This window comes from Ailuropoda melanoleuca, chromosome 10, assembly GCF_002007445.2.
Source record: "Ailuropoda melanoleuca isolate Jingjing chromosome 10, ASM200744v2, whole genome shotgun sequence".
NCBI lineage: Eukaryota > Metazoa > Chordata > Mammalia > Carnivora > Ursidae > Ailuropoda > Ailuropoda melanoleuca.
In genome coordinates, this window is record NC_048227.1 from 9,188,653 (window position 1) to 9,209,960 (window position 21,308).

Here is a 21,308-nt window from a genome sequence, read left to right on the forward strand (position 1 = left end):
CGCGCGGGCCGGGCCGCGGGGCCGCGGGAACCTGGCACGTCCGAGTGGGCCCCGCGGAGCCGCCCCCGGGGGAGGGGGCGCCCGGAGCCGGCCTGGGGCGGGTAGGGCGCCGGAGACCCAGGGAGGCGCCCGTGCACCCCCGGGATGGCCGCGAGGCGTGTCCTCCAGCGGATGCTCCGGGGAGGTGTGTTCCGGGGACAGGGGGGTGGCTGTGTTGTGGGGGGCCCTGTCTCGCACACCCACGTTCTGTAGGGCCAGAAAGGGGAGGCGCCTTCCAAAGGGGAGAACTCGGGGCCTGTTTGACACCTGGGGGGACCTCTGGGGGGGCGTCCGCATTCTAGGGGTGCCGGAGGGGGCTCTGTGGCTTCTGTTGGGGAGGGGTACTGGAAGCTGAGGCGTGTATTCCGTAGGCCACCATAAGAGAAAGTTGTATATTTCACAGGAGATAGGCCCGGGCTGCTTGTCTGTGGGGGGCAGAAAGGGAAAGTGTCTGTTGGAGGGAGGCAGACAGCAGGGGCATGTGCATCCTACAGGGGACAGATGGAGGGTAGTGCGTTCTCCAGGGGCAGGGAGGGGGCTTGGCCCTCCGACAAACAGAAGGAAGAAGCATTCTCCAGAGCCAGGAGAAAAACGGGGTCTGCTTTCTGCAAGAGAAGGAAAAGCTGGGAGCAGGTGCTGGGGATCAGGGAGGAGAAGGGGGTGTGTATTCCCTGGGGTGTGGGGATTCCACTGGAGGGCAGGAGGAAGGGTGCGAAGGGAAGAGAGGGTGGCTTGAGGGGGGTACCATGCGGGGACAGGGTGAAGACATCACTCTGGAGAGTAAGAGCAGGGGGGAGTGTTTTCGGCACACACACCTGAGGAGGAAGCAGACAAAGGCCTGGAACGAGAGGGAAGCTGCCCATGCATGGAAAATGGGACAGAGGAGGGCGGGGGACTCCTTAGGGACCTGAGCAGACATATTAATTGAAAAATTAAAAATTAACTAACATTTGTGGAGGCGGTCATCATTTTCCTCACTTGGGCTCACAACAACCCCATAAGGTAGATGTTTTTCGCTCACTTTGTATAAGAGGAAACTGAGGCCCAGAGAGGGGAGCTCAAGGCAAAGCCCTGTCCAGGCCTCTGGCAGGCCCTCCACCTGTTAGCCTGCCATCCTGAAGGTCGGGGTGCCTTGGGGTTGGCCCTTGGGCCCTGTGGCCCAGGGGGGGCAGTAAGTGGACATGGGCAGATTCCCTGAGTGGGCCTCTTGGCTCTTCTGTGTTGGCAGTTCCAGGGCCTGCAGCTGGAGCGTGAGGCATGCCTGGCCTCCAACTACGCGCTAGCCAAGGAGAACCTGGCACTGCGGCCCCGCCTGGAGATGGGCCGGGCTGCCCTGGCCATCAAGTACCAGGAGCTTCGAGAGGTGGCTGAGAGCTGTGCGGACAAGCTGCAGCGACTGGGTGAGGGACACCTGGGAGAACTGCCTGCGGTGGGCGCAGTTGGCCTTCTGGCTGGCGGGCCTTGGGAAGCGCGAGGCTCTGAAGGGCAGGACTTGGGCAGACCTCTTCCCTGGGCAAGGCTTAGTTAGGGGTGCTGCTCTTGGAAAACTGAGTTGGGGAAGTGCACAGTCAATGAGTAGAACTGGGTTGGAAAGGCCAGAAGGGGGCTCTGAATAGGGGAAGAAAAGTGGCCTGGGGTGCTCTAGGGGGCATAGCCCCTGCTTCCTCTTTTGCACTAGGACTGGGACAGAACCCGGGGCGGGGGGAGGTTCACAAACTGATCCCATGGGCAGGACCCTGAGGCTCCAGAGAGAAGCAGAGAGTCACACATGGGGTCAGTGAGAGTCAGGATTGGGCCCTGGGGCTCTGGCCTGTCCGTCCTGGGTGACAGGCCCAGAAGGCAGGAGCGATTTACTCTGTCCCTCTGTGGCCTTCAGAGGAGAGCATGCATCGCTGGAGCCCCCACTGCGCACTGGGCTGGCTGCAGGCCGAGCTGGAAGAGGCTGAGCAGGAAGCTGAGGTGAGGGGAGGGCCAGCGGGGCCTGGGACAGCAGGGAGGGAGACCCATCCTATCATCCCCCCCAACCCCCGCTTCATTCTTACACTGCAGGGTGGAGAGCCCCTCCTCCAGGAAGCCCACCCTGAGTGCCTGGCCCCGGGGAGAGCCCGCCACACTGCTGTCCCGCTGTCTGCATTGGACAGCAAGGCTCATCCTTCCCACGTGTGAATGTCTCAGTGTAGGACAGTGTAGACTGGGTTGGCAGAGTTGCTGGGACGAAACTTCTCAGTGCTAGGCTGGGAGCACAGTGCTCAGTGAGTCCAAGGAGGTAGCTTGATGAGAGACACCTAAGTTTACTCCAAGTGTGTCCCCATCTCTGAGTCTGTCTCATCTTCACCCAGCAGAGGACATCTGTCCCCAGTCACGCGGCAAGTCGCAGGCAGGCCCAGGCTAGAACTCAGGGGCTCCTCTCCCAGCTGTGGGCTGCTCGTCCCCGGAAGAGATTCGGGGAGGGGGGGTTTCTGGTGGGGCTCCGCTGAAACTGTCTGCCCTCCCATCCCAGGAGCAGATGGAGCAGCTGCTGCTGGGGGAGCAGAGCCTGGAGGCCTTCCTGCCGGCCTTCCAGCGCGGCCGCGCCCTGGCCCACCTGAGGCGGACCCAGGCGGAGAAGCTGCAGGAGCTGCTGCGGCGCCGGGAGAGGTCTGCCCAGCCGGCCCCCGCTGCTGCTGCAGACCCCCCCAAACCCTTCCCCGCCGCAGCCGTCCTGCCCACCGGGGCTGCCCGGGGGCCGCCAGCAGTGCCCCGGAGCCTGCCTCCCTTGGACTCCCGCCCAGTACCCCCTCTGAAGGGCTCCCCTGGGTGCCCCCTTGGCCCAGCCCCGCTGCTGAGCCCTCGGCCCTCGCAGCCAGAGCCTCCCCACCGGTAGGATCCAGGGTATGGCCCCCCAGTGGGGGGCCCAGACAAACTTGATCTGTGGCTCCTCCTCCTCCCCCACTGTCTGGGTGGGGGGAGGGGCAGGCCCCTCCCCCTGGCCTCAGGCAGGCCCTGGCCCTGGAGGGTGAGCTGGGGAGGAGGGTCACCTGGAAGATGCCCAGAGAGAGGGCTGGAGGTGGGGTGGGCAGGGTGCCTCTGGCGCTGAGGAAACTCTGCCTTTTTTTCCTCCCCGGCTGGGGCCTCTCGGGTAATGGGCCAGCCCCAGTGAAAGAACTTTCCTCCTGGGGGCCTGGGAAGGTGCCTGCTTCCCCCAGGGGGCCTGACGCACCCTGCCACTCCACTGGGCTAGCGCAATGCCAAGGCCGACAGGAGCGCTTTCCATCACATCCTGCTCCTACCTTTCCCCAGTTCTGGGGCCTACCGCCTAGGAGCCAGGTGGTCAGGCCCCAGCTGCGGGGCCAGGGACACCATGGCCCTGGGGCTAGTCTGTGCCCCACTCACGCTCCAGACCCTGGGGCAAGGTAGGCCAGGGGCTCCTGACCTGCACAGATGCGAGTGGGCCATCCCCAGGAAAGACCATTCTGTATTTTTCTGTCCCGTCTCCTTAGAATGGAAACTTTTTGAGGGCAGGTCCTTGTCTTTGTATGTTCTGTCCCCAGCCCCACCTCCCAGGGGCCGTCAATAAATGTGATGATGAGGATGACGATGCTGCCCGACTCATCTCTGCTCCCTCAACCAGCCACTCTGCTGTCACAGCCTCCACACCTAAGCACCTGCGCATCTTCCTCCTGAGATGCCCTCCCTTCCTCTCTGCCCGTCCAAAGCCCAGCTGTCCTTCAGGTCCCACACTGCTGCTGCCTCTTCCATGAAGCCTTCTCTGATTATCAACCCGTGGGAGTCTTTCCTAACTCTTGCGGCCAGAAGCAGCCTCTTCCACCACTGTTCTCCAGCTGCCTCACCTGTACGCACCTTCTTCTCTTCTGGGTTGCCTGTAAGCCCAGTGGGGATGGTACCTGCTCCCGCTCTGGCCTGCCAAATGACCACCTCCCCTGAGGGATGGAGGGGCTTCTGTGAGGCTGAAGGTCATGTTTGCAGCTAGGGTGAATACTAGGTAGCCAGCTTGGCTGATGAGGGTGGGAGGGGAAGTGGGGAGAGCTGGAACAGGCCCGGGGTCAGCTTAGGTCAAGTCTAATGAGATGCAGTTTGGCAGGGAGGCCTGGAAGGTCCTGCAAACAGGAGGGTGCAGGCAGAGTGCTGTAGAAGCAAATGCTATCTTGGTCCATGTTAATAGGCACAGAACCATCTAGAAAGAGGAAAGTATTGGGTTGGCTCTACACTTAAGTTTTTTACTGTAAGAGGGACCCCCCCACCCCCCGCAAACCACCACCGTTGGTCTCCTTAGCATGTCCCTAATGTGCACGATGAGAAAGGGGACTGGGACTAAATCCCATGATGGATAGTTGAGGGATCTGTCTGAGAGATGTGTGATGGTTAGCCTCTGAACCTGCAAGGGCTAGAGACGGAGAGCCCTAGGTCAGAGTCAAGACCACTGGGTAGAAACCATAGGAAGGATGGGGTCTGTCCACAAAGATGTGTGAGCAGTGCCTGAGTGACTGCTTGATGGAGCTGTAGAGATTTCAGCAGTGGTTGGAAGGACTGGCCCATTTGAGCTTTCCAGAGCCCTTCAAGTCTAGACAGTCAGATGTACCCCTGCTAGGGGCGCAATCAAAGCATGCGCGGAGAGTGCCCACTCGAGCAGCTCTACCCCACACTGGCCTTGGTTCTCCCACTGTCCCTGCTGCTAGCACTTGTGCAGCTGGAGGCTGAGGGACACCAGAACCACAGGGTACTTGCCTGAGATGAGAGAAGACTGAAGAGCTTTGGAAGACCTCCCACATTCTCAGCAAAGCCTAGGACACGCTAGGCCCCTCTTGTCCTGGCTTTCCATTCCTGGTCCCTGCTTCCAGGATTGTGGGTTTGTAACCAAAAGGAGAAAAGGAGTTGAGATTGGAGAAAAGGAGTTGAGAATAGTTCCTCCACTATTGTGACTTGGGGAGCAGCCTCTGGAAGGGAGAGGCTAATGTCCACAGCCTAGTTCAGCCTCCCCTCCCCAGGGCAGGTAAGAAGAAAAAGGAATGACTGACCCCAAGGGAGGGACTGGGAGGGGAGAAAAGTGTTACCAGGGGAACCAGATGATATCCTTCCGTGGGTCTTACACACTACTCACCTTCCTTAAAGAGCTCAAACTCAGTTTTAGAAGGGGTAGGGAACAAGACCCTTAAGTGTTCAGCTCTGGCATAAAAAAGACTTGAGGCAGGTGGTATAGATACCAACAGAGTGGAGTGGACTCAGTTCTGGGCCATGGGAAAGTCTCTGAGTTGGATGGTTAATAAACTTCATTAATCCTCATGCTTGAAGTTACATGGAATGTTCTGGAAGGCTCTGGAAGGTTCTCATTAAGATGTAGCCTAAGGGGTCTGCGAACTCAAACATCTGCAGGGGCTAGGAAGGTCACAGAGGTGCAACGCTGTCCATTTCCACAAAGAAATACACCCTCTCCCATGTTTTGGAAAATGCATGGTCCCTTTTTTCCCCTTCTTGATAGACACGGAACACAGAGAGACATTTCTCTATTACGAGCAAAATGGCCAAGATCAAGGTCTTTTATACTTCCCCGCTGTCGTTGCGAGCACAGCGAACCAGGCAGCCACATCCTCTCTAAAACGCAGATAGTACAGCTCTTCCCAGGTGCTAGTGGGAGCGTGGGAGTGAATGCAATGGCAACACGTTTTCTCATTTTTTGAGAGAAGTCAGAAATCTAGATTTTTATAGTCTCCCAAGTTTTGAAAGTTGGCTGAAGTTTCTGAAGACACTGTGCCAGCCACAGCCAAACACAGTGTGTAGGTTGGCCGTGTGGCCTGTAGGACCACGAATCGTAGCCCATTCCTGGTCCTCGTGCAACAGGCCTTCTCTTGTTTACCAGCAGTCCCCTGACAGAACTGAGGGTGGGAACGCTGAAGGGGCAAATGCAGGACGGGAGGGCGAACACACTTCAAGTCCAGTCAGAGGACCCCAGCCGTAAGAGATAGATTGAGGGTGACACTATGACCTCCTAGCAAGTGGTGAAGAGGAGCTCTCTGCGCCTCCCTCTTGGGGATGGCAGCCCTGAGCGTTCTCAGTATACGCAAGTTCACCACGAGGACCTAGACTCCGGTCTCATGGTCATCCTCACACAGTAACAGAGGGACCCTCAGCTGCTTTGCACAAACCCTGTGGCCACCAGGCCCACAAGCTGGGCCTGAGAACCAGGTACCGAGGGTAGGCACGGCAGGCCTTCTCCTGTGATCCTGACCATAGGCAGGTGGCAGTGTGTGATCCCGTCACAAGGCTGAGGAACTGAGAGGAGGCAAAGACCAGGACAGAGCCCACTTTTCTAGTACACTGAATTCAAGAGTGGACTGAAGGAACCATTTACTAGCCTCTCTTCCTGGGATCTGGTGACCTTCCAGGAAGGTCTGAGATTGCCACCCCCACCCTGCTGCCATTTCCCCAAAAAGGAGGATGGTGGCCACTTACTTGGGTTCCATCCTTGGTGCCTAGGCCTCTGACCATAAAGACTGTGTGTGTGTGTGTGTGTGTGTGCACACGCATTATAGACATAATGACCAAATGGACAACTCATTGATCTAAGGTATATTCTTATTCATCTTGGGTCATGCTAGGATCATTATGGAAGGCAAAGTGCACCGAGTGAACAAAATGCCAGAACCTCAGAAGGGAAGCAAGAAATCCTACTCCCTCAGTACTGGGATCTGTAAAGGATCACTTCACCCAGTAATAAACAAAAGGCAGCAAAGGGCAAAATTTGGCTCAGGAGAAATAACGTCCTGATCAAGTCCAAAGATAGTACACAATTGCCTATGCAAGTACACCTTTGACTACTGTCTTGCTGTCCGTGTCTCCCCATTCCGGACTCGTGCGTGCTGCTTCCTCACCCTCATACTGTGCTTGCAACCCCATTCCTACCCCAATGAACACAGCCTGAGGCAGGCTGGGCTGCTCTTATCCTTCTCCAGCTTTCCAGGGAGTTTTGTTTTAGTTTGTGATCAAAAGGAGAAAAGGGACTAGAGTTGAACATGTCTAAGCCTTCCTCCACTATCAGGAATCGGGCAGCAGCCCCTAGAAGGCAGGGAATAATGTCCGTGGCCTGGTTCAGCCTCTCCTCCCCAGGGCAGGTAAGAAACTGAGAAAGGAACCACTCAGGGCAATCTTGGGGGTGGGGGATAGCTGGGAAGGGAGAAATACCATGGGAACCCCGTTTGAGGGTCCTTCAAAAAGCCTCCCACACATCTCCCCTTCCATAAAGGGTCCAGACGCCGTTTTAGGGAGAGTAGTGAGTGGGAACAGCTCTGCGCTAAAAAACAAAACAAAACCAAACCCTGAGGCACACAGGATGGCACTGTAAGAATAGCGTGAGCCTAGCTCTAAGGCCTAAGGAGAGGCTTACAGTTGGATGATTAATAAACTTTATTGACTCTCCTGCTCGGAGTTGTGTGGAATGTTCCAAAAGTTTCACAGGGTCTGTCCCCTCCCCCAGCCTTCTGGAACTTTCTATATACCTCTGTGTTCTAGGGCCCCAGGGAATGTTCCTGGCTTTGATATTCGCTGACAGAAATCAAACTGGGGGGGTGTCTATATCAAGGAGCCCATGAGAAAGGTCCCAGCTATTACATACCACTGGTGCTTTTACAAACAAACCCCCAAAGAACCCCAATTCTTTTTGATATAAACTCTGGTAGAATCTCGCCCCAAGGACACTCCGTTGTATGTCCGAGAACCACTAGTTTCTGGCACATTTTACTAAGACGAACACTTCCTGTTGTTTGTATTTCAAAAAGGACTTGTTTTCCAAATATGAAACATAGTAACATGAAATGTTCTTTCTAAAAGTACATGGGCCCCTCCCCCCAAACCAAGGCTGAGCCTACCAAGTCTGAATTCAAAGTGGGCTCAAATCTTTACCACTGAATCCTACCGTCACTGCAAAATCCTAAGAACTTGCCTCTGACCTCCAACGCTAGAATCCAAATCGCTTCTGAGACACCAATTTGAACTAGCTGTGGCCTTATCCTAATTACAAGGATTTCACAAGAGCAGGAGTTCTTACTAATATACCAAAGCTCCGCTGGCTTTTAGAACCTATACTTCTGTCCTCACGCTTGTGGTAGATCTCTTGCAAAGGTTTTCCTATCCCACAGCTTTACACTTAGCCCCAGTGCATAAATACCTGAGCAGCTGAAATCTCACAGCCCCCACACACACTACGTGCAGGGACACAGACTCGAGAGCCTGACTACTACAGCTCCAGCCAAGTGATGACCAATTGCTTAGCTCGACTTAGAAACCAAGAAAGAAAATAAGCCTCAGCCAGCTCTGAATAAAGAACCAAGTTTCCACCACATGCCTCCTCTCCCTTAGAAGTACCATCTACTCCACACTCTAGCAGGCAGGTTTCAAGGACTTGACTTGTGGGGCTAAACACGACGACAGGCCACATTCCCAGTTTGCTGGACTCAAACTCCCAGTTTATTGCTCTATTTCTGGGAGGGGATGGGCTGTGCAGTTAGTGATGGGGCTGGCCGGCCAAGGAATGACCAGGAGACAGGCATACTGTCCCAAGGATAAACCTGATTCTACTAACATCATGTTTTAATCACTGAGCCCATCAGAACTGTGGATAATAAAGTGTGACAGACCTCAAGAGAGCAAATGATTTGTTCCTCTGCTGTCACGCCAGAATAATTCCTCTGAGGTCATACAGTAGATAAGTACGGGCAGAGAACACTCACTTCCTTATGCTCCGTGACCTTGCTTTCCCACTCCCACATGCCACCAACAGAAGGGGGAGTGGGTCTGGGGCTGATCATACAAGAATGCCAAGTTTCCAAAGATCCCATTCTTACCCTACATCAGGTCTCACTTGTGGCTGGGGAACTCACAGAAAGACAAGGTTCATACAACCCCAGAATTTTTCTTTTGGCAGTCAACAATTGGTCACATTGCATGGTTCAAAGTTACACAGGAGCCCCACGGTACAAACGTGGGGCAGGAGCAGACAATGCTTGCTCAGAGCTTTACAATAAAGCCAGAGCAAGTGTTCCAGAAGTTGACAATATCTGGAAGGCAACCTCTGGAAGCAGGCACCCAAGAGACTCAAGAAAACCCTTCACTCTCAGGCTTTCGGGACTCCTCTTCTTGGGGCCTCTTTCTTGGGCATCGAAAAGCCTTCCTTTCTGGACCGTAGGGGAAGGACGTGCAGGTGGATGGCTAAGCTTGGCGGGCGGGGAAGAGGAGGGGAGAGAGCAGTTCTTTCGGACCCCAGCAGAGGTAGGCTATGGAAGGCAAAGAGTTCAAGAAGACAGGAAAGGCCGTTTTCTTGGGGCCGGCTGGGGGCTGCTCCCCTTTCCTCCTCTCTCCTATTAAAAACGAAAGCCCATGATGACGAAGGCTGTGAGGAGAAGGAACACAAAAGTCGTGTCTCGGGTCTCGTCCCAGCGGAAGCCCTTCTTGGCCCGGTCCTCCTGCTGCTTGCGCAGGGCCTCTCGCCGGGCCCTCTGGCGCCGTTCGCGCTCCAGCTGTTCTCCGTAGTGCGCTTGGTAGAAAGCGTCGAAGTCGAACATGGCGCGGTTGGCTCCCGCCGCAGTCTGACCACGGCCGTGGGCCCGAGAGGCAGGTGGCGGGGCGCGGGGCGAGCCGGCATTGCCGGCGTGCCCCTTGGAAGGCCGGACACCAGGTCCGCGCAGGTCCTCGTCGCTGAGCAGGCCGCGGTCATACTTGCGACGCAAGGTGGTACTGCCCAGCACCAAGTAGGCCTGGGAGATGCGCGTGAAGCGCTCGGCAGCCTCGGCGCTCCCCGAGTTGCGGTCCGGGTGATAGAGGAAGCTCTGCCGGTAGTAGGCCGCCTTGATTTGCGCCTGCGTGGCCGTGGGGGGGACGCCGAGCAGCTCATAGAGCGCGGTGCGCGAGTATGAGCCGTCGCCCTGGGAATAAGTCCTCGCTTCTAAGCCCAGGCCGGATCCCAGGTTCTGTGGAGCGTTCCGGACCAGCCACAACCTCCACAGTAACCGCCGCAACCACCTCAGATCGCGCTTGGCTGCCATCTTGCTTGGACCATGCGGGCGGTGCGAGACGAACTGGCCAATGGGAGGCGTGCGTTGGTCGCAGCGCTTCGGCCCTGTAGCCAATCGAGTAAAACAGGAGGCGGGGAGAGGGGCGGAGCATGCGTATTAAGAGGCGGGCGTGGGGCCGATGGCATAAAAGCCGGGTTTCCGGAACGCCGCAACCAGTCTCGAGGCTGAGGCGTGGAGATGGCGTTCCGCAGCAAGAGACCGGAGCACGGCGGGCCTCCGGAGCTGGTGAGAAGAGTTTGCCCCGCGCGCACCCTTCTCTCCGCCTGTGGGGCTCCCGCGTGTTGATACCTCCTTTACTGTTTTTCTCTTTTTCTTTCCCGCAGTTTTACGACAAGAATGAAGCCCGGAAATACGTGCGCAAGTAAGGGGAGCCTACATGTTATCGGGGGTCGGGAACCCGCAGGTTGACCCAACAGGGGGCATTGCTGGGAAAGCACGCAGGATTTGGGGATCGGGGGGAAGGAAGGGATAGGGACGGATTCTAGTTCTTAAAAGTGGGAAAGTCAGCGTTAAGTAAATCTCGGAACATTTCGGGCCTTCGTAAACCTGCATTAAAACGGGGGTGGGTCATACCTATTCTCTCCAGGTGGTTTTCAAAGATTTAAGTGACAGTTTGTTTGAAGTATGTGGTAAAATCGTCAGGGAGCCGTGGATACATGTAAGGGGTCAGTGCTGTTGAGGGGAGGAAAGTGTATTCACAGAATGCTGTTATGTCTTTAAGTTCTCAAGAGAATTGATCATGTAGGATCTGCGTTTTGGAGGGTGATTGTGTAACTGATAGTCACTTAACAGTTGAAGGCTAGAACCGGCTTCCGAGCCTTCTCATTCTGATACACTAATCTAGAGATAACTGTTCTCTTCCTTTCCATTCAAATTAAGAGTCCAAGACCAAGAAAGTCAGCAGGAATCTCTGGCCCAGTTGTCATTATGTAGCAACATAAAACTTTTCTTCAGCTGCAGAATTCTGTGGGATTTTTTTCTTTTGGTCTTGGGATAGATTTACTAGAGACCTGTTTTTATTAGTTGTAGTCCTCGAATGAAATAGTATTTAGTTTGAATTGCTTAATATGAAGAAAATGTTAATATTTTATTAAGCTTTTTTATGTTGGTGATGTGTTGAAATGATATTTAGGGCATATTGAGTTAAGTAAGATAGGTTGTCAGGTATATTGGATTGGGTAAATTACTATTACGGTTAAATTTTTACATATTTCCTTTTAATCACAGTACTTAAGTAAGTCCTACGTGGCTTGCATTTTATTTCTCACGGACAATACTGTTATGGATTTTTCTTGTGCATTGTTGAGCCTTATGCATGAGAGTGACTGTGGTGGGTAATTCTTCCAGAAAGTGTGTTTTTAAGTAACAACCACATCAGAGCTTTACTGAGTTGAAAACCCCAATGACTAGTCATTTCACTAAGTGCTTTGTTCCCTTCACATTAGCATTGCAACTGGTAGAGTTATAATTTGTGTACCAAAGTAACTTGTTGCTGTATTACATGGACTTTTGGGGTCACTTTTAAATAGTTGAGTATGGTGACTAGGAGATTACCTCAGGATGATTGTTCCTTTTCCTCTTTGTCTTGTCTTCCCCCCCCCCCCGCCCCGGGCGATGTTTTAACTCAGAATTCTTTTATCACTTGCTTGTGTTTTTTGCCTTCCCAGCTCACGGATGATTGATGTCCAGACCAAGATGGCTGGGCGAGCTTTGGAGCTCCTTTATCTGCCTGAGGGTCAGCCTTGTTACCTGTTGGATATTGGGTGAGATCCCGAGGCCCAGTTCAGGTTGTCCAGGTGGTGGTGGAGTATCTCTGCTGCTCACAGTGTTGAGCTCCTGTTTGATTGTGTCTTCCAGCTGTGGTTCTGGGCTAAGTGGAGATTATCTCTCGGATGAAGGGCACTATTGGGTGGGCCTTGACATCAGCCCTGCCATGCTGGGTAAGTGTGTCCTACTTAGCACTGGAGCGGACTATTCTTCATGAGTGTGGAGCAGTATGCATCTTCTGTTGTCCTGATGTACTCTTCTCTGACGTAGATGCGGCCTTGGACCGAGACACTGAGGGAGACCTACTTCTGGGGGACATGGGCCAGGGCATCCCTTTCAAACCAGGCTCCTTTGATGGTTGTATCAGGTGAGAAGTCTTCCCTTCCTGCTTTTAGTCCTGCAGGTCAGTGCTTCCCAAGCTGGCTGTGCAGCAGAGTTACACAGGATTCTTAAAAATACACATCCCCAGGGGCGCCTGGGTGGCACAGCGCTTAGGCGTCTGCCTTCGGCTCAGGGCGTGATCCCGGCGTTATAGGATCGAGCCCCACATCAGGCTCTTCTGCTGTGAGCCTGCTGCTTCCTCTCCCACTCCCCCTGCTTGTGTTCCCTCTCTCGCTGGCTGTCTCTATCTCTGTCAAATAAATAAATAAAATCTTAAAAAAAAAAAAATACACATCCCCAGGTTAGAGCAATGCCCCCAATTATGTGGATTTTTTTTTGTATTTTAAAATTGCCTACTCCTTTGATCATCTTGTGCTGCCAGGTTCAGGTACTGCTGGTATGGATTCTCTGTCCTGTGGGGGAAAGGTGGGTGAAGTAGGAGGAGGGGGAGGGGGTGGTCTTCCCACACCTCCAGGAGCCATTTTGTGGATGCCAGCAACCATCTTGTTGGCCCCAGCAGCCATCTTGTTGGCTCTAGCAGCCATCTTGTTGGCTCTAGCAGCCATCTTGTTGCCTTGTTTTTGAATAGCTCTGCAGTGGAGAGTGGCCCAGAATTTTCCAGTCTCCTCAGTGGCTCGGCCCTTTCTGGGTTGTCCGGGTTATTTACATAGTATTTTGATAACAGATTTTAGAGCATTGAAATGAGTGAAACATGAAATTGTCGTCTGTCTTCTGTGGTAAAGTTCTGTTGAATATTTGGTGTAGTGTGTGGTTGCTGAGGTGGAAGTAGGGGATAGGCAAGAAGTCAAAACTTTCATCCTTACCTGGGGGGTTGCCTCCTGTGACTGTGGCCTGAGCAGTGGGGAGCTGGATGAGCAGTAGAATTTAGATGTGAAGATTTTTTCTAGGGTAAGCGATTAGTTTACATCTGGGAAGAAGATTGGGGGGAAACCTCATTTCAAAAATAGCAATTGCTTTTTAGTAATGATTGGGTGAGATGTTCTAAGCTGCAGAAAACCAGAGGCCAGCGATATGGTTTGTATATTTTAAGAGTAAGTCATCAGTTTTTTGTTTGTTTTTTAAGAGAGATGGTATGGCAAACTTATTTATTTTAGCATTCTTTATATGTAGGACATGGTTCTATGTGTTGTGGAGTTTGTGGAAATACAACATAATCCGTGCTTTTAAGACTCTCCATGGTGTACTAGGTGCTGGAAGACACGGGCCACACAACTAAATACGAAGTTGAGTGTGGAGTGTGACTGGGGAGTCGTGGGGCCCACCACAGCGATGAAGAGAAGCCAGAGAGCACCAGGGAGCCTTGAAGAGGAGGAAGGGCTGGGGTTGGGCCTTGAAGGTTTGGATAGTCATGGGGAGGGTTTCTAAGTGAAGGAACAATGTGAACAAAGGCACAGGGAAAGGAGCCTGATAGATTGGGGGGGGCGATAAGGGATTTTTAAACTCCATGCTAAGAATTTTGGGGTTTATTGAGTAGTCAGTGGGAAGCTAGGGAGTGACAAGACCAGAGCTGTATATTGGGAAGATTATTTAAGAGAAGCAAGATTGTTGAAGCAATGGAGGCAGTGAGGAGCGCTGACCCAGGAGAGTGGTAGAGGGAAGTAAAAGCTGGGAGAGGCATTTGGACAGACCAGCGGGGTTTGGGGTTCTGTGGACACGTGTGCACAGCATGAAGGGGGACATACCTGAGAGGAGTGTATAACAGCTGCTTGAGGTTTTTAAATCTGGGAATGGTGAAGACACTGAGTAAGTATAGTTAAAGGATTGATTGAGGAGAAGAGTGAATGAATGGGTGTGTTTGTGTTAAGTACTATAAAGGGGTTTTCCCTTGATTAGAGGAAGGGAATGAAGGGGTAGGTGGCAGAGAGCCTTGACATGCTGTGTAATTTTAAATTTGAGATGCGTGAAGAAACAAGGTTGAGAAAATACTTGTTTGGACTGGCTGCAAGGATCATCTGAGCAGTGGGGAGCTTCTGTTTACCCTTTTCTGTCCAGTTGTAGAATGATGAGCTGCAGTGGATCCGCATGTGCCAGAAAGAGAATTATGGGCAGGACAGTTTCGCCCGGGGCTCAAGGATGTGCATGGTGTTAAGAGTCTTGAAGAGGCTGGGGGGAGCAATGCGTGTTTGTTCCTCTCCTGACTGGGTCTGTTCTTTTCTCAGCATTTCTGCTATACAGTGGCTCTGTAATGCAAACAAGAAGTCTGACATCCCTGCCAAGCGCCTGTACTGCTTCTTTTCTTCTCTGTACTCTGTGCTGGTGAGTATGAGATCTCCTCCCAGTGTGAGCTCGCTGCTTATCCCTACTGCAGGTAGTGATGGAGTAGGAAGCGTCCCACGGGAAAGCCATTCAAATGGGGGCACGGGACCCAAAAGGGGTGGCAGGACCTTATTGTGGTTACTTCTGTCCAGGTCTTTAAAGAGAAACCTCCGTGGTCTGACATCCCTATTGAAGTGCAGAAGATGTTAATGTCAGAATCTGAGACCGATCACAATTCCTGTGCCCCACTGCACTGAATTATTAAAGCGGGTTTGGAGGGCATGGACTCCACAGAGCGAGGACAGAGACATGTCCAGGGCTCACAGAGTCCCCATATCCTCTGACTCCCACCCCTCTCTCCCCTACTGCCGATGTTCAGACGGGGAGCAGGATGGTTATTTATCACAGAGCCCTGATTAGTTTTATCTTGTCTTCATAACTGATGGTGTTGATTTCAGTTGTGTGGTAGAATTAGAGGATAGCTTGAGATTTTAAGTCCTAAAAATGAGCTCATTTACTTTTTTGAACAGATCCAGGTATTTCTTGGTCGTCGTAATCTCCCCACATCCCTGGTTTTCCTAGGATGGGTGGTTTTTGCAGATGGCTGGCTGGTCTCGTGCGTCATGTGGTTTCCGTCACATGCATGAACTGGAGTTAATCTGAGGTCCTGATGGCCTTTGTGTTTGCCTTTCTCTCTGCTGAAGTGGTTTTCCCTCCTATGTTGAGCCAGCTCCCCACTACATTTGGGACTCTGCTCAAGTGTCCCTCAGAGAGGCCTTCCTGAAACCAAAAGTAAACCCAACAGTCTCATGTCACTCGCCATTCTTTTATCCTAATATATTTTTCTTCTTGGCACTAAATCAGTACTGTAAGTTAGCAGCCTTTCTCACTAAAACATGTGCTCTGAAAGTTCCGGGGCGTGCTCTCTTCATGGCTGTATCCCAAGCCCTATGAACAGTGTCAGATACTGAGTGAGCAAGGAACAGAGAAACATTGGGCCATGAGCCCATGGTGTATTTGTAGGAGAGTGATGTTTCTGTTGCTTTCAGGTCCGTGGAGCCCGGGCCGTCTTGCAGCTGTACCCTGAGAACTCGGAGCAGGTGAGCCCCCTCAGCTCCCGGAGGTGCAGGGAAGGGGGAGGGACCCAGAAGCTGTCCTCCTCACTCACCTGCCCTCCCTCTGTTGGGAGGGGGCAGAACGAGGACCTTGTTGCTGACTCGTGGGAAAAGTAGGGAGTGAGCCTCCGAGAGCGGTCCCTGTGGCCCCTGATGGCAGGTTTTATGACCTGTCGTCCTTGGGAAGAGTAGTGGTTTTCGTGGGGTTAGGATAAGGGCATTGGTCTTCTCCTGACAGACGTGTGGTGGTGTAGTTAATAGGATAATTCTGATTTCCATAATCAAACAAGTAGAAGTTGGGGAGGATTTGAGAGAATGGCAAAGCTGCCTGTCCTGTGGAATGTCAGCCATGGGTATGAGGAATAGAGGTACAGATCCTGAAAGACAAGTGGGGAGCTGTCTCCAGCCACTCACGTGAGGAGTTTGCCTCCTGATTGGTGGCTATTCATTCCCGAGACGGGAGTGGGAAGATGGGTCCCTGGGCTAGAAAGAGAACTGGGGAGAATTGCTGGTTCCAGCCTGCATTTTCCTCTGTGTGGCTTTTGGGGACTCAGAATGGGGAACAGTCTAATGGAAGACCTCAGTTCTCCTGGGCAGGGTCCATCCTGGGGGCAGACTGGCTTCTGGAAGGGATCAGAGAGGAAGCTATCTGCTCCCCCAGCCTCCCTGCCTGACTTGCCACGGTTCTCTCCTCAGTTGGAGCTCATCACGACCCAGGCCACCAAGGCTGGCTTCACTGGTGGCGTGGTGGTGGACTTCCCCAACAGCGCCAAGGCCAAGAAGTGAGTGTTGGGGGCCGGTGTGCTGCCCGTGATGAGCAGAGAGGGTGTTGGGGTGAGGAGCAGGCCAGAGGCGTGTGGGGCTGGGTCCCGGGGTCCTCACGTTCTGCACCTGTGTGTGGCAGGGAGCGTGTGTGAGGACTTAGCCCCACCCCCAACAGGACTTTATGAGCCAAGCCCTCACTTTCCTTTCTGGTTTCAGGTTCTACCTCTGCTTGTTTTCTGGGCCATCAACCTTTATGCCAAAGGTGAGGGACCCAGAGTTTGCAGGCTCGTGGCCTTTGGATTCCCTGCTATGGGGCTGAGACTTGTACCGGTTGGAAGGGCTCAGGCCTGGGTGGCCCAGCCTTCTGGGGTGGGGCAGGCGGGTGGGGGAGACCACCAGGACGATCTAAGAGTACCCTGGTCCCCACAGGCTCTGAACGAAAATAATGAAGAGGAGGCCAGGGAGTCCGAGTTCACGAGTGAGAGGTAAAGCAGTTGCTTGGGCTGCCTTGGTTGCAGGGACTTGCTGCTGCCGGGGTTGGCAAATGGGCAGAAGGGAGGCAGAGGCTCTCTGCTTTCACGAGGTGTCTTGGGTCCAGGTGCAGCAGTGGCACCACGGTGGTGACAGAGCAGGAGCCCCGGGGGCTTGTGCCTGCCCCTGCCTCGGGCTGGGCAGCTGGGGCTCTTCTGGATATCTCTGGACAGCCACGCAGCCATCTTTTCTTCCTCTGCCTTCTCTTTGCACCTGTGTCATGGACCCCCTATCCCCTCCAGCTCTCCCCCGGCTCTCCTGTGTGCTCCTGTCTACTCTGTGGGCTCATTCCCATCTGCTCCCAGATGCGCTGCACTGTCTTCTGTCCTCTCCCATAGCCCCCAACAACAACTGTGCATGGGCTCCCCCCTGGATCACATCTCACCCCGCCTTTTGCTCTGCTGCACCGTTCTCTCACTTCTGCTCTCTGCTCCTGCCTCTGTCTCCTCACAGGTCACTCTTGTCAAGGCCACAGCAGCCTCTGTCCTGTGAAATCCATGGCCACTTCTCAGTCTGCTTTCTCTGCTGTCCTCCTCTTAACCTGCCTGCTCCCATTGGTGCAGACGCAGCCGATCACTCCCTTGATGCTTTTCTTGCCCGGCCTCCCACCTGCCGTCCCGGTTTGCTCCTCAGCTGTCTGGCTGTTCCTTCTCCAGGCACCCTGGGGCCTAGCCTGGACCCCTTCTCTCTCTGCTGCCTTAGCCGCCAACCCTAGGTCTGTTGCTCCGAATTTAGGCCTGTGGCTTCAATCCCATCTCCAGCTTCCGAATTGCCCCCCTAAGTATCCGTACCAGACTTCCCACAGGTGTGTGGGACCAAGCCAAGCTCTTGCTCTTCACCTGAGACCCCCTCTCTCCACTCTTTCGCCGCCTCATTCCTGTCTTTCTGACCTCCTCTCCAGCCAGTCCTTCACGTCCTGCTGCCCCTGGTGCCCATGTCTGTCCATACGGCAGCCCCCTCCTCTTCCCCTCCCCAGCCTGAGTCCCCACTGCTGCCGTTACCTGGTGTGGACACTGCTGCGCTGGCCTCCCTCTGCTTTCGGTCTTTGCCCCTTTGAATTTCTCTTCCACATGGCAGCAGAATGAGTCCTTTTCCTTTTCCCTTAATTTCTTAAATAGGGCGATTCTGTCTTGCCGTTTTTCTTTTCCAGTGTCCTTGGTTGAGTTCTCTTTACCCTTATTTTCCTCCATCTTCCACTGCTCTGAAGCCCACACATTTGTTTTCTGGGTGGTCAGGTGTCTCCCTGGCCAGAAGGAGAACTCGGGTACTGCAGACGTGTCCCTGATTTTCAGAGTAGGGTCCCGTCAGGGAACGGTATCCAGTGTTTACTACTGGGTAATTGCTGGTAAGGCGTTAGAGGGAGGCTATTTCTTCATTCTGGTTGATGGGAGTGAAAAAGCCCCAAGATAATTTTAAGACATTTAAGAGGAAAAATGGGCAGAGAATGAATGAGTGTGGAGGACCATGAAGCAGTGAAGATCACGAGTGTGTTCCTCGTGTCCACCACAGATTGGAGCCCTCTGAAAGTCCTGACCACCCCCCCAACCGTGGTCCCCTCCCTCAGCTTCCTCAGCCCATTTCCCACGGGGATTTGGGGGGCTTTTCTAGATGTGTTCTGCCCTAAGCTGCCCACCACTTGCTCTCAGCGAGGGGCGCCTTCTCCCACCTCACAGAGGATCTACACGTGGTTCAGCCCCCTCCACCCAGCGCCCAGTCCCTCTTGTCCTCACTCTGGTGTCTACAGACGACACGCGCTAACTGTAAACTTAGGTAAGCAGCCATTTCTCATCTGCTTCAGGAGGGGATACAGCCCGCACTCGGGCATCATACTGAGGAGTAGAGCGCGTGTGTGCGCAGGCTCGGTGCGGTATTGGGCACGGGCCTGTCTCCCCTTTCTGCAGGTCCTCGGCCTGGCGGGGGCGGGGGGCAGGGGGCAGGAGGCGCGGCTGTCCACTGGAAGGATAATTGGGGCTTCTCCCGTTCTCGCCATTTCTAATCATTCTCTCTCCTCTGTCTCTCTGTCTCTGAAGACTCAGTCCACCTGTGGCAATTGCCACTTCTGACCAACTTCCCTCTCGGCACCTTTGGTCTGGGGCATGCACCGCCTCCACCTGCTCTCTGCATCTCCCCTGACGCGCCTCCCCCTTCTGTGGCTCACAGCTGGCCCCCCAGCTTGTTCTTCCGCACAGACTCCTGCTGATTGGTGCTGCACTCCCAGCCCCCCGTTGGCAGCTCCCTCCTGTCTTGAACTTGGTGCCTCAGACTTCTGCCCCCTGGTTGTGCTAACGCTCCCATTTCTTTCATGCACCCCTGCCTGTACCTGCCGAAGGGTCTAGATCACATTGTGTCACTCCTTTGCCAGGAAATGTCTCCGAGTACCCCCTGCTTACCTAAGGGACAACATGCTCACTCCTTGCCCGTAAGCCAAGTGAGATTCTGAAATTCATTTTTTGTTTTTTTAAAGATTTTATTGATTTATTTAAAGAGCAGGGGTGGGGGGGAGGGGCAGAAAGAGAATCCCAAGCAGACTCTACACTGAGTGTGGTGCCTGAAGTCGGGCTCAATGTCAGGACCCCCGAGGTCATGACCTGAACCAAAATGAAGAGTCAGATACTCAACTGACTGAGCCATCCAGGTGCCCTGAGGATTTTTTTTTTTTTATTCTAACTTTTGTTATTAGGTCAGAACAGACAAGAAGTAGTAGCAAACAGGGTCTGTGATGGACTGGCCCTCAGGCAAGGAGGGAACGTGTGCTTAGGACCTTCAGGGTCCCACTGGGACCCCTCCCATTCTCGTCCCAGACACACAGGACTCTTCCGTCCCCTAACCTTCCGGTCCCCTAACCTTCCACTCGGTCCTTTCAGTGCCTCACCCGTGTGGTGCTCTGGTCTTAGTGCTGCCCCACCTCTGCCTGCAGAAGTACCTGCTTATCTCAGCAGCCCTCTTGTTTTTCCCAGACTGCGTTTCCTTTCCGTCTCACTCCTTTAGCAGCTGCTGGGCCTCGGTGCACTCGCTTTGCCTGGTGTGGCTGGTCCCTGCCATGGCCTGGTCCTGGGCTCAAGGCCAAGTCTGGTTCATATCCACCGTGGGACATCCGTGGGTCGTGCACTCCAGTGCTCAGGAAATGGTTGTTACTCAAATAGCGAGCGGCCTTCCGTGGCAGGAATTATGCTGGAAGCCATTTGATACCAGCTGCCAGGTGGGGATGTGGTTTGGGGGCCAAAGGCTCTCCCTGTTTTCAGGGCCTCTTTCCCACGGGGCTGTGAGGGGTCCCTTTTCTCCTCAGCCAGGGCTGGAGGCCAAGATCAGCCCTTGAGGATCATTGTCGGGGCTGCCGTGAGCTGGCAGCCTTGTTTTCCTGCCTCAGACATCTGTAGGTGTTGGGCCCACTTGGTCTATCCCAGGCATGCTGACCCCACAATCAGACAAGGGGCTGAAGTGGCAGCACTGGGCACGGGGCCTCCGGCTCTCTTCGGATGGTGCCAGGCTCTCATGAGCTCATCTGGGCCTGTATTGCCCCAAAAGTAGCGGGGCTCTCTGCCTGCCCCATGGGCAGCACCTGAGAAGTAAACACACCGAAGCAAGTAGTCCTCTACCACAAAGATGCCTGGGAGGGAGTGGGCGCCTCCCCCCTTCTGCTCTCCTAAACAACCGCTTTGGCCCCAGGGGAGATCACTGGGGGAGGAGAGGGTGTCTGAAAGTGGGGACTTCTGTGGTAGAAGGGGCATCCGAGGCCACCCAACTGGGGGAGGATCACCATTCTGCCCCATGTGGATGAGCCTGGGCGCTGGCCAGGCCGCGCCTGTCCGTCCCCTCAGCGCGGGGTCTCCCGCACAGGGTCCCGTACAGGATGGCGCAGCGCGGGATTGTGCGGAAGAGCCGTGAGTGGGTGCTGGAGAAGAAGGCGCGCCGCAGGCGGCAGGGCAAGTGAGTGCCGGGACCAGGCTGCTGGGGTGGACAGGGTCTGGGGCCGCTTGGGGCTCCCCTCGTGTGAAGGGGTCCCGGGGGTTCTTTTTTTCTGAGCCTGGCCCGTGACTTCTTTGCCGCAGGGAGGTCAGACCGGACACCCCGTACACCGGCCGCAAGCGCAAGCCCCGCTTCTGAGCCGCGAGCTGGAGGCGTTGGGACAACCCAGCTGCGTGTTGCACACTGTTGGTGCTCGCCTTGTTGCACGCTGGGAGTTCTCTCTGTTGAAGTGCCTACTTCCATCAGCTGACAAAATACCATTTTAGAAAAGTTCTCAAGTTCTGTTTTTCTTCACTAACAAAAGTTCTTGTTTTAAAAGCAATAAACCACTTTCAGTGGAAATGTGGCTCTGGCATTTTCCAGCTCTGATCCTAAACACATTTCTGGAGTTCCTCTACTGGTGGGG

At 54.1% G+C, this 21,308-nt stretch overlaps 3 protein-coding genes and 1 non-coding gene across 6 annotated transcripts in view; 3 read left to right on the forward strand and 1 right to left on the reverse strand.

Moving 5' to 3' along the window:
- The window catches only part of VPS37D (VPS37D subunit of ESCRT-I), a 3,897-nt gene extending 291 nt beyond the window's left edge, over positions 1–3,606 (forward strand). Inside the window, exons 2-5 of the mRNA XM_034669538.1 lie at positions 75–184; positions 1,268–1,439; positions 1,916–1,998; positions 2,540–3,606. Coding sequence (XP_034525429.1) covers positions 75–184; positions 1,268–1,439; positions 1,916–1,998; positions 2,540–2,902 — 728 coding nt within the window. The 3' untranslated portion in view covers positions 2,903–3,606. The remainder of the gene's footprint in view (positions 1–74; positions 185–1,267; positions 1,440–1,915; positions 1,999–2,539) is intronic.
- A 3,813-nt stretch (positions 3,607–7,419) lies between these two features.
- Positions 7,420–10,092, reverse strand: DNAJC30 (DnaJ heat shock protein family (Hsp40) member C30). Its single transcript, XM_002923475.4, has one exon. It carries the CDS (start codon positions 10,068–10,070, stop codon positions 9,390–9,392), a length of 681 nt encoding a protein of 226 aa, XP_002923521.1. The 5' UTR covers positions 10,071–10,092; the 3' UTR covers positions 7,420–9,389.
- A 96-nt stretch (positions 10,093–10,188) lies between these two features.
- BUD23 (BUD23 rRNA methyltransferase and ribosome maturation factor) lies at positions 10,189–21,248 on the forward strand. 3 transcript variants are annotated; one of them, XM_002923476.4, is made up of 12 exons: positions 10,189–10,325; positions 10,424–10,461; positions 11,768–11,863; positions 11,958–12,040; positions 12,138–12,234; positions 14,429–14,525; positions 15,575–15,625; positions 16,337–16,422; positions 16,622–16,667; positions 16,835–16,890; positions 20,774–20,863; positions 20,986–21,248. In XM_002923476.4, exons 1-12 carry the CDS (start codon positions 10,278–10,280, stop codon positions 21,038–21,040), a joined length of 843 nt encoding a protein of 280 aa, XP_002923522.1. In that variant the 5' UTR covers positions 10,189–10,277; the 3' UTR covers positions 21,041–21,248. The 3 variants fall into 3 exon arrangements, with proteins under 3 accessions (XP_002923522.1, XP_034525881.1, XP_019659602.1); XM_034669990.1 differs by lacking the exons at positions 20,774–20,863; positions 20,986–21,248 and adding an exon at positions 18,583–19,401; XM_019804043.2 differs by lacking the exons at positions 20,774–20,863; positions 20,986–21,248 and adding an exon at positions 18,545–18,575.
- Positions 20,179–20,309, forward strand: LOC117804267. The gene has a single exon (XR_004628614.1).
- Positions 21,249–21,308: the final 60 nt, after the last annotated feature.

Bases quoted from the DNA above. Each gene is read 5' to 3' on its own strand.
- BUD23 (XM_002923476.4), top strand. From the start codon at position 10,278: ATGGCGTTCCGCAGCAAGAGACCGGAGCACGGCGGGCCTCCGGAGCTG. The intron at 10,326-10,423 runs GTGAGAAGAGTT...TCTTTCCCGCAG, and splicing joins ACGGCGGGCCTCCGGAGCTG to TTTTACGACAAGAATGAAGC. The intron at 16,668-16,834 runs GTGAGGGACCCA...TGGTCCCCACAG, and splicing joins CATCAACCTTTATGCCAAAG to GCTCTGAACGAAAATAATGA.
- DNAJC30 (XM_002923475.4), bottom strand. From the start codon at position 10,070: ATGGCAGCCAAGCGCGATCTGAGGTGGTTGCGGCGGTTACTGTGGAGG.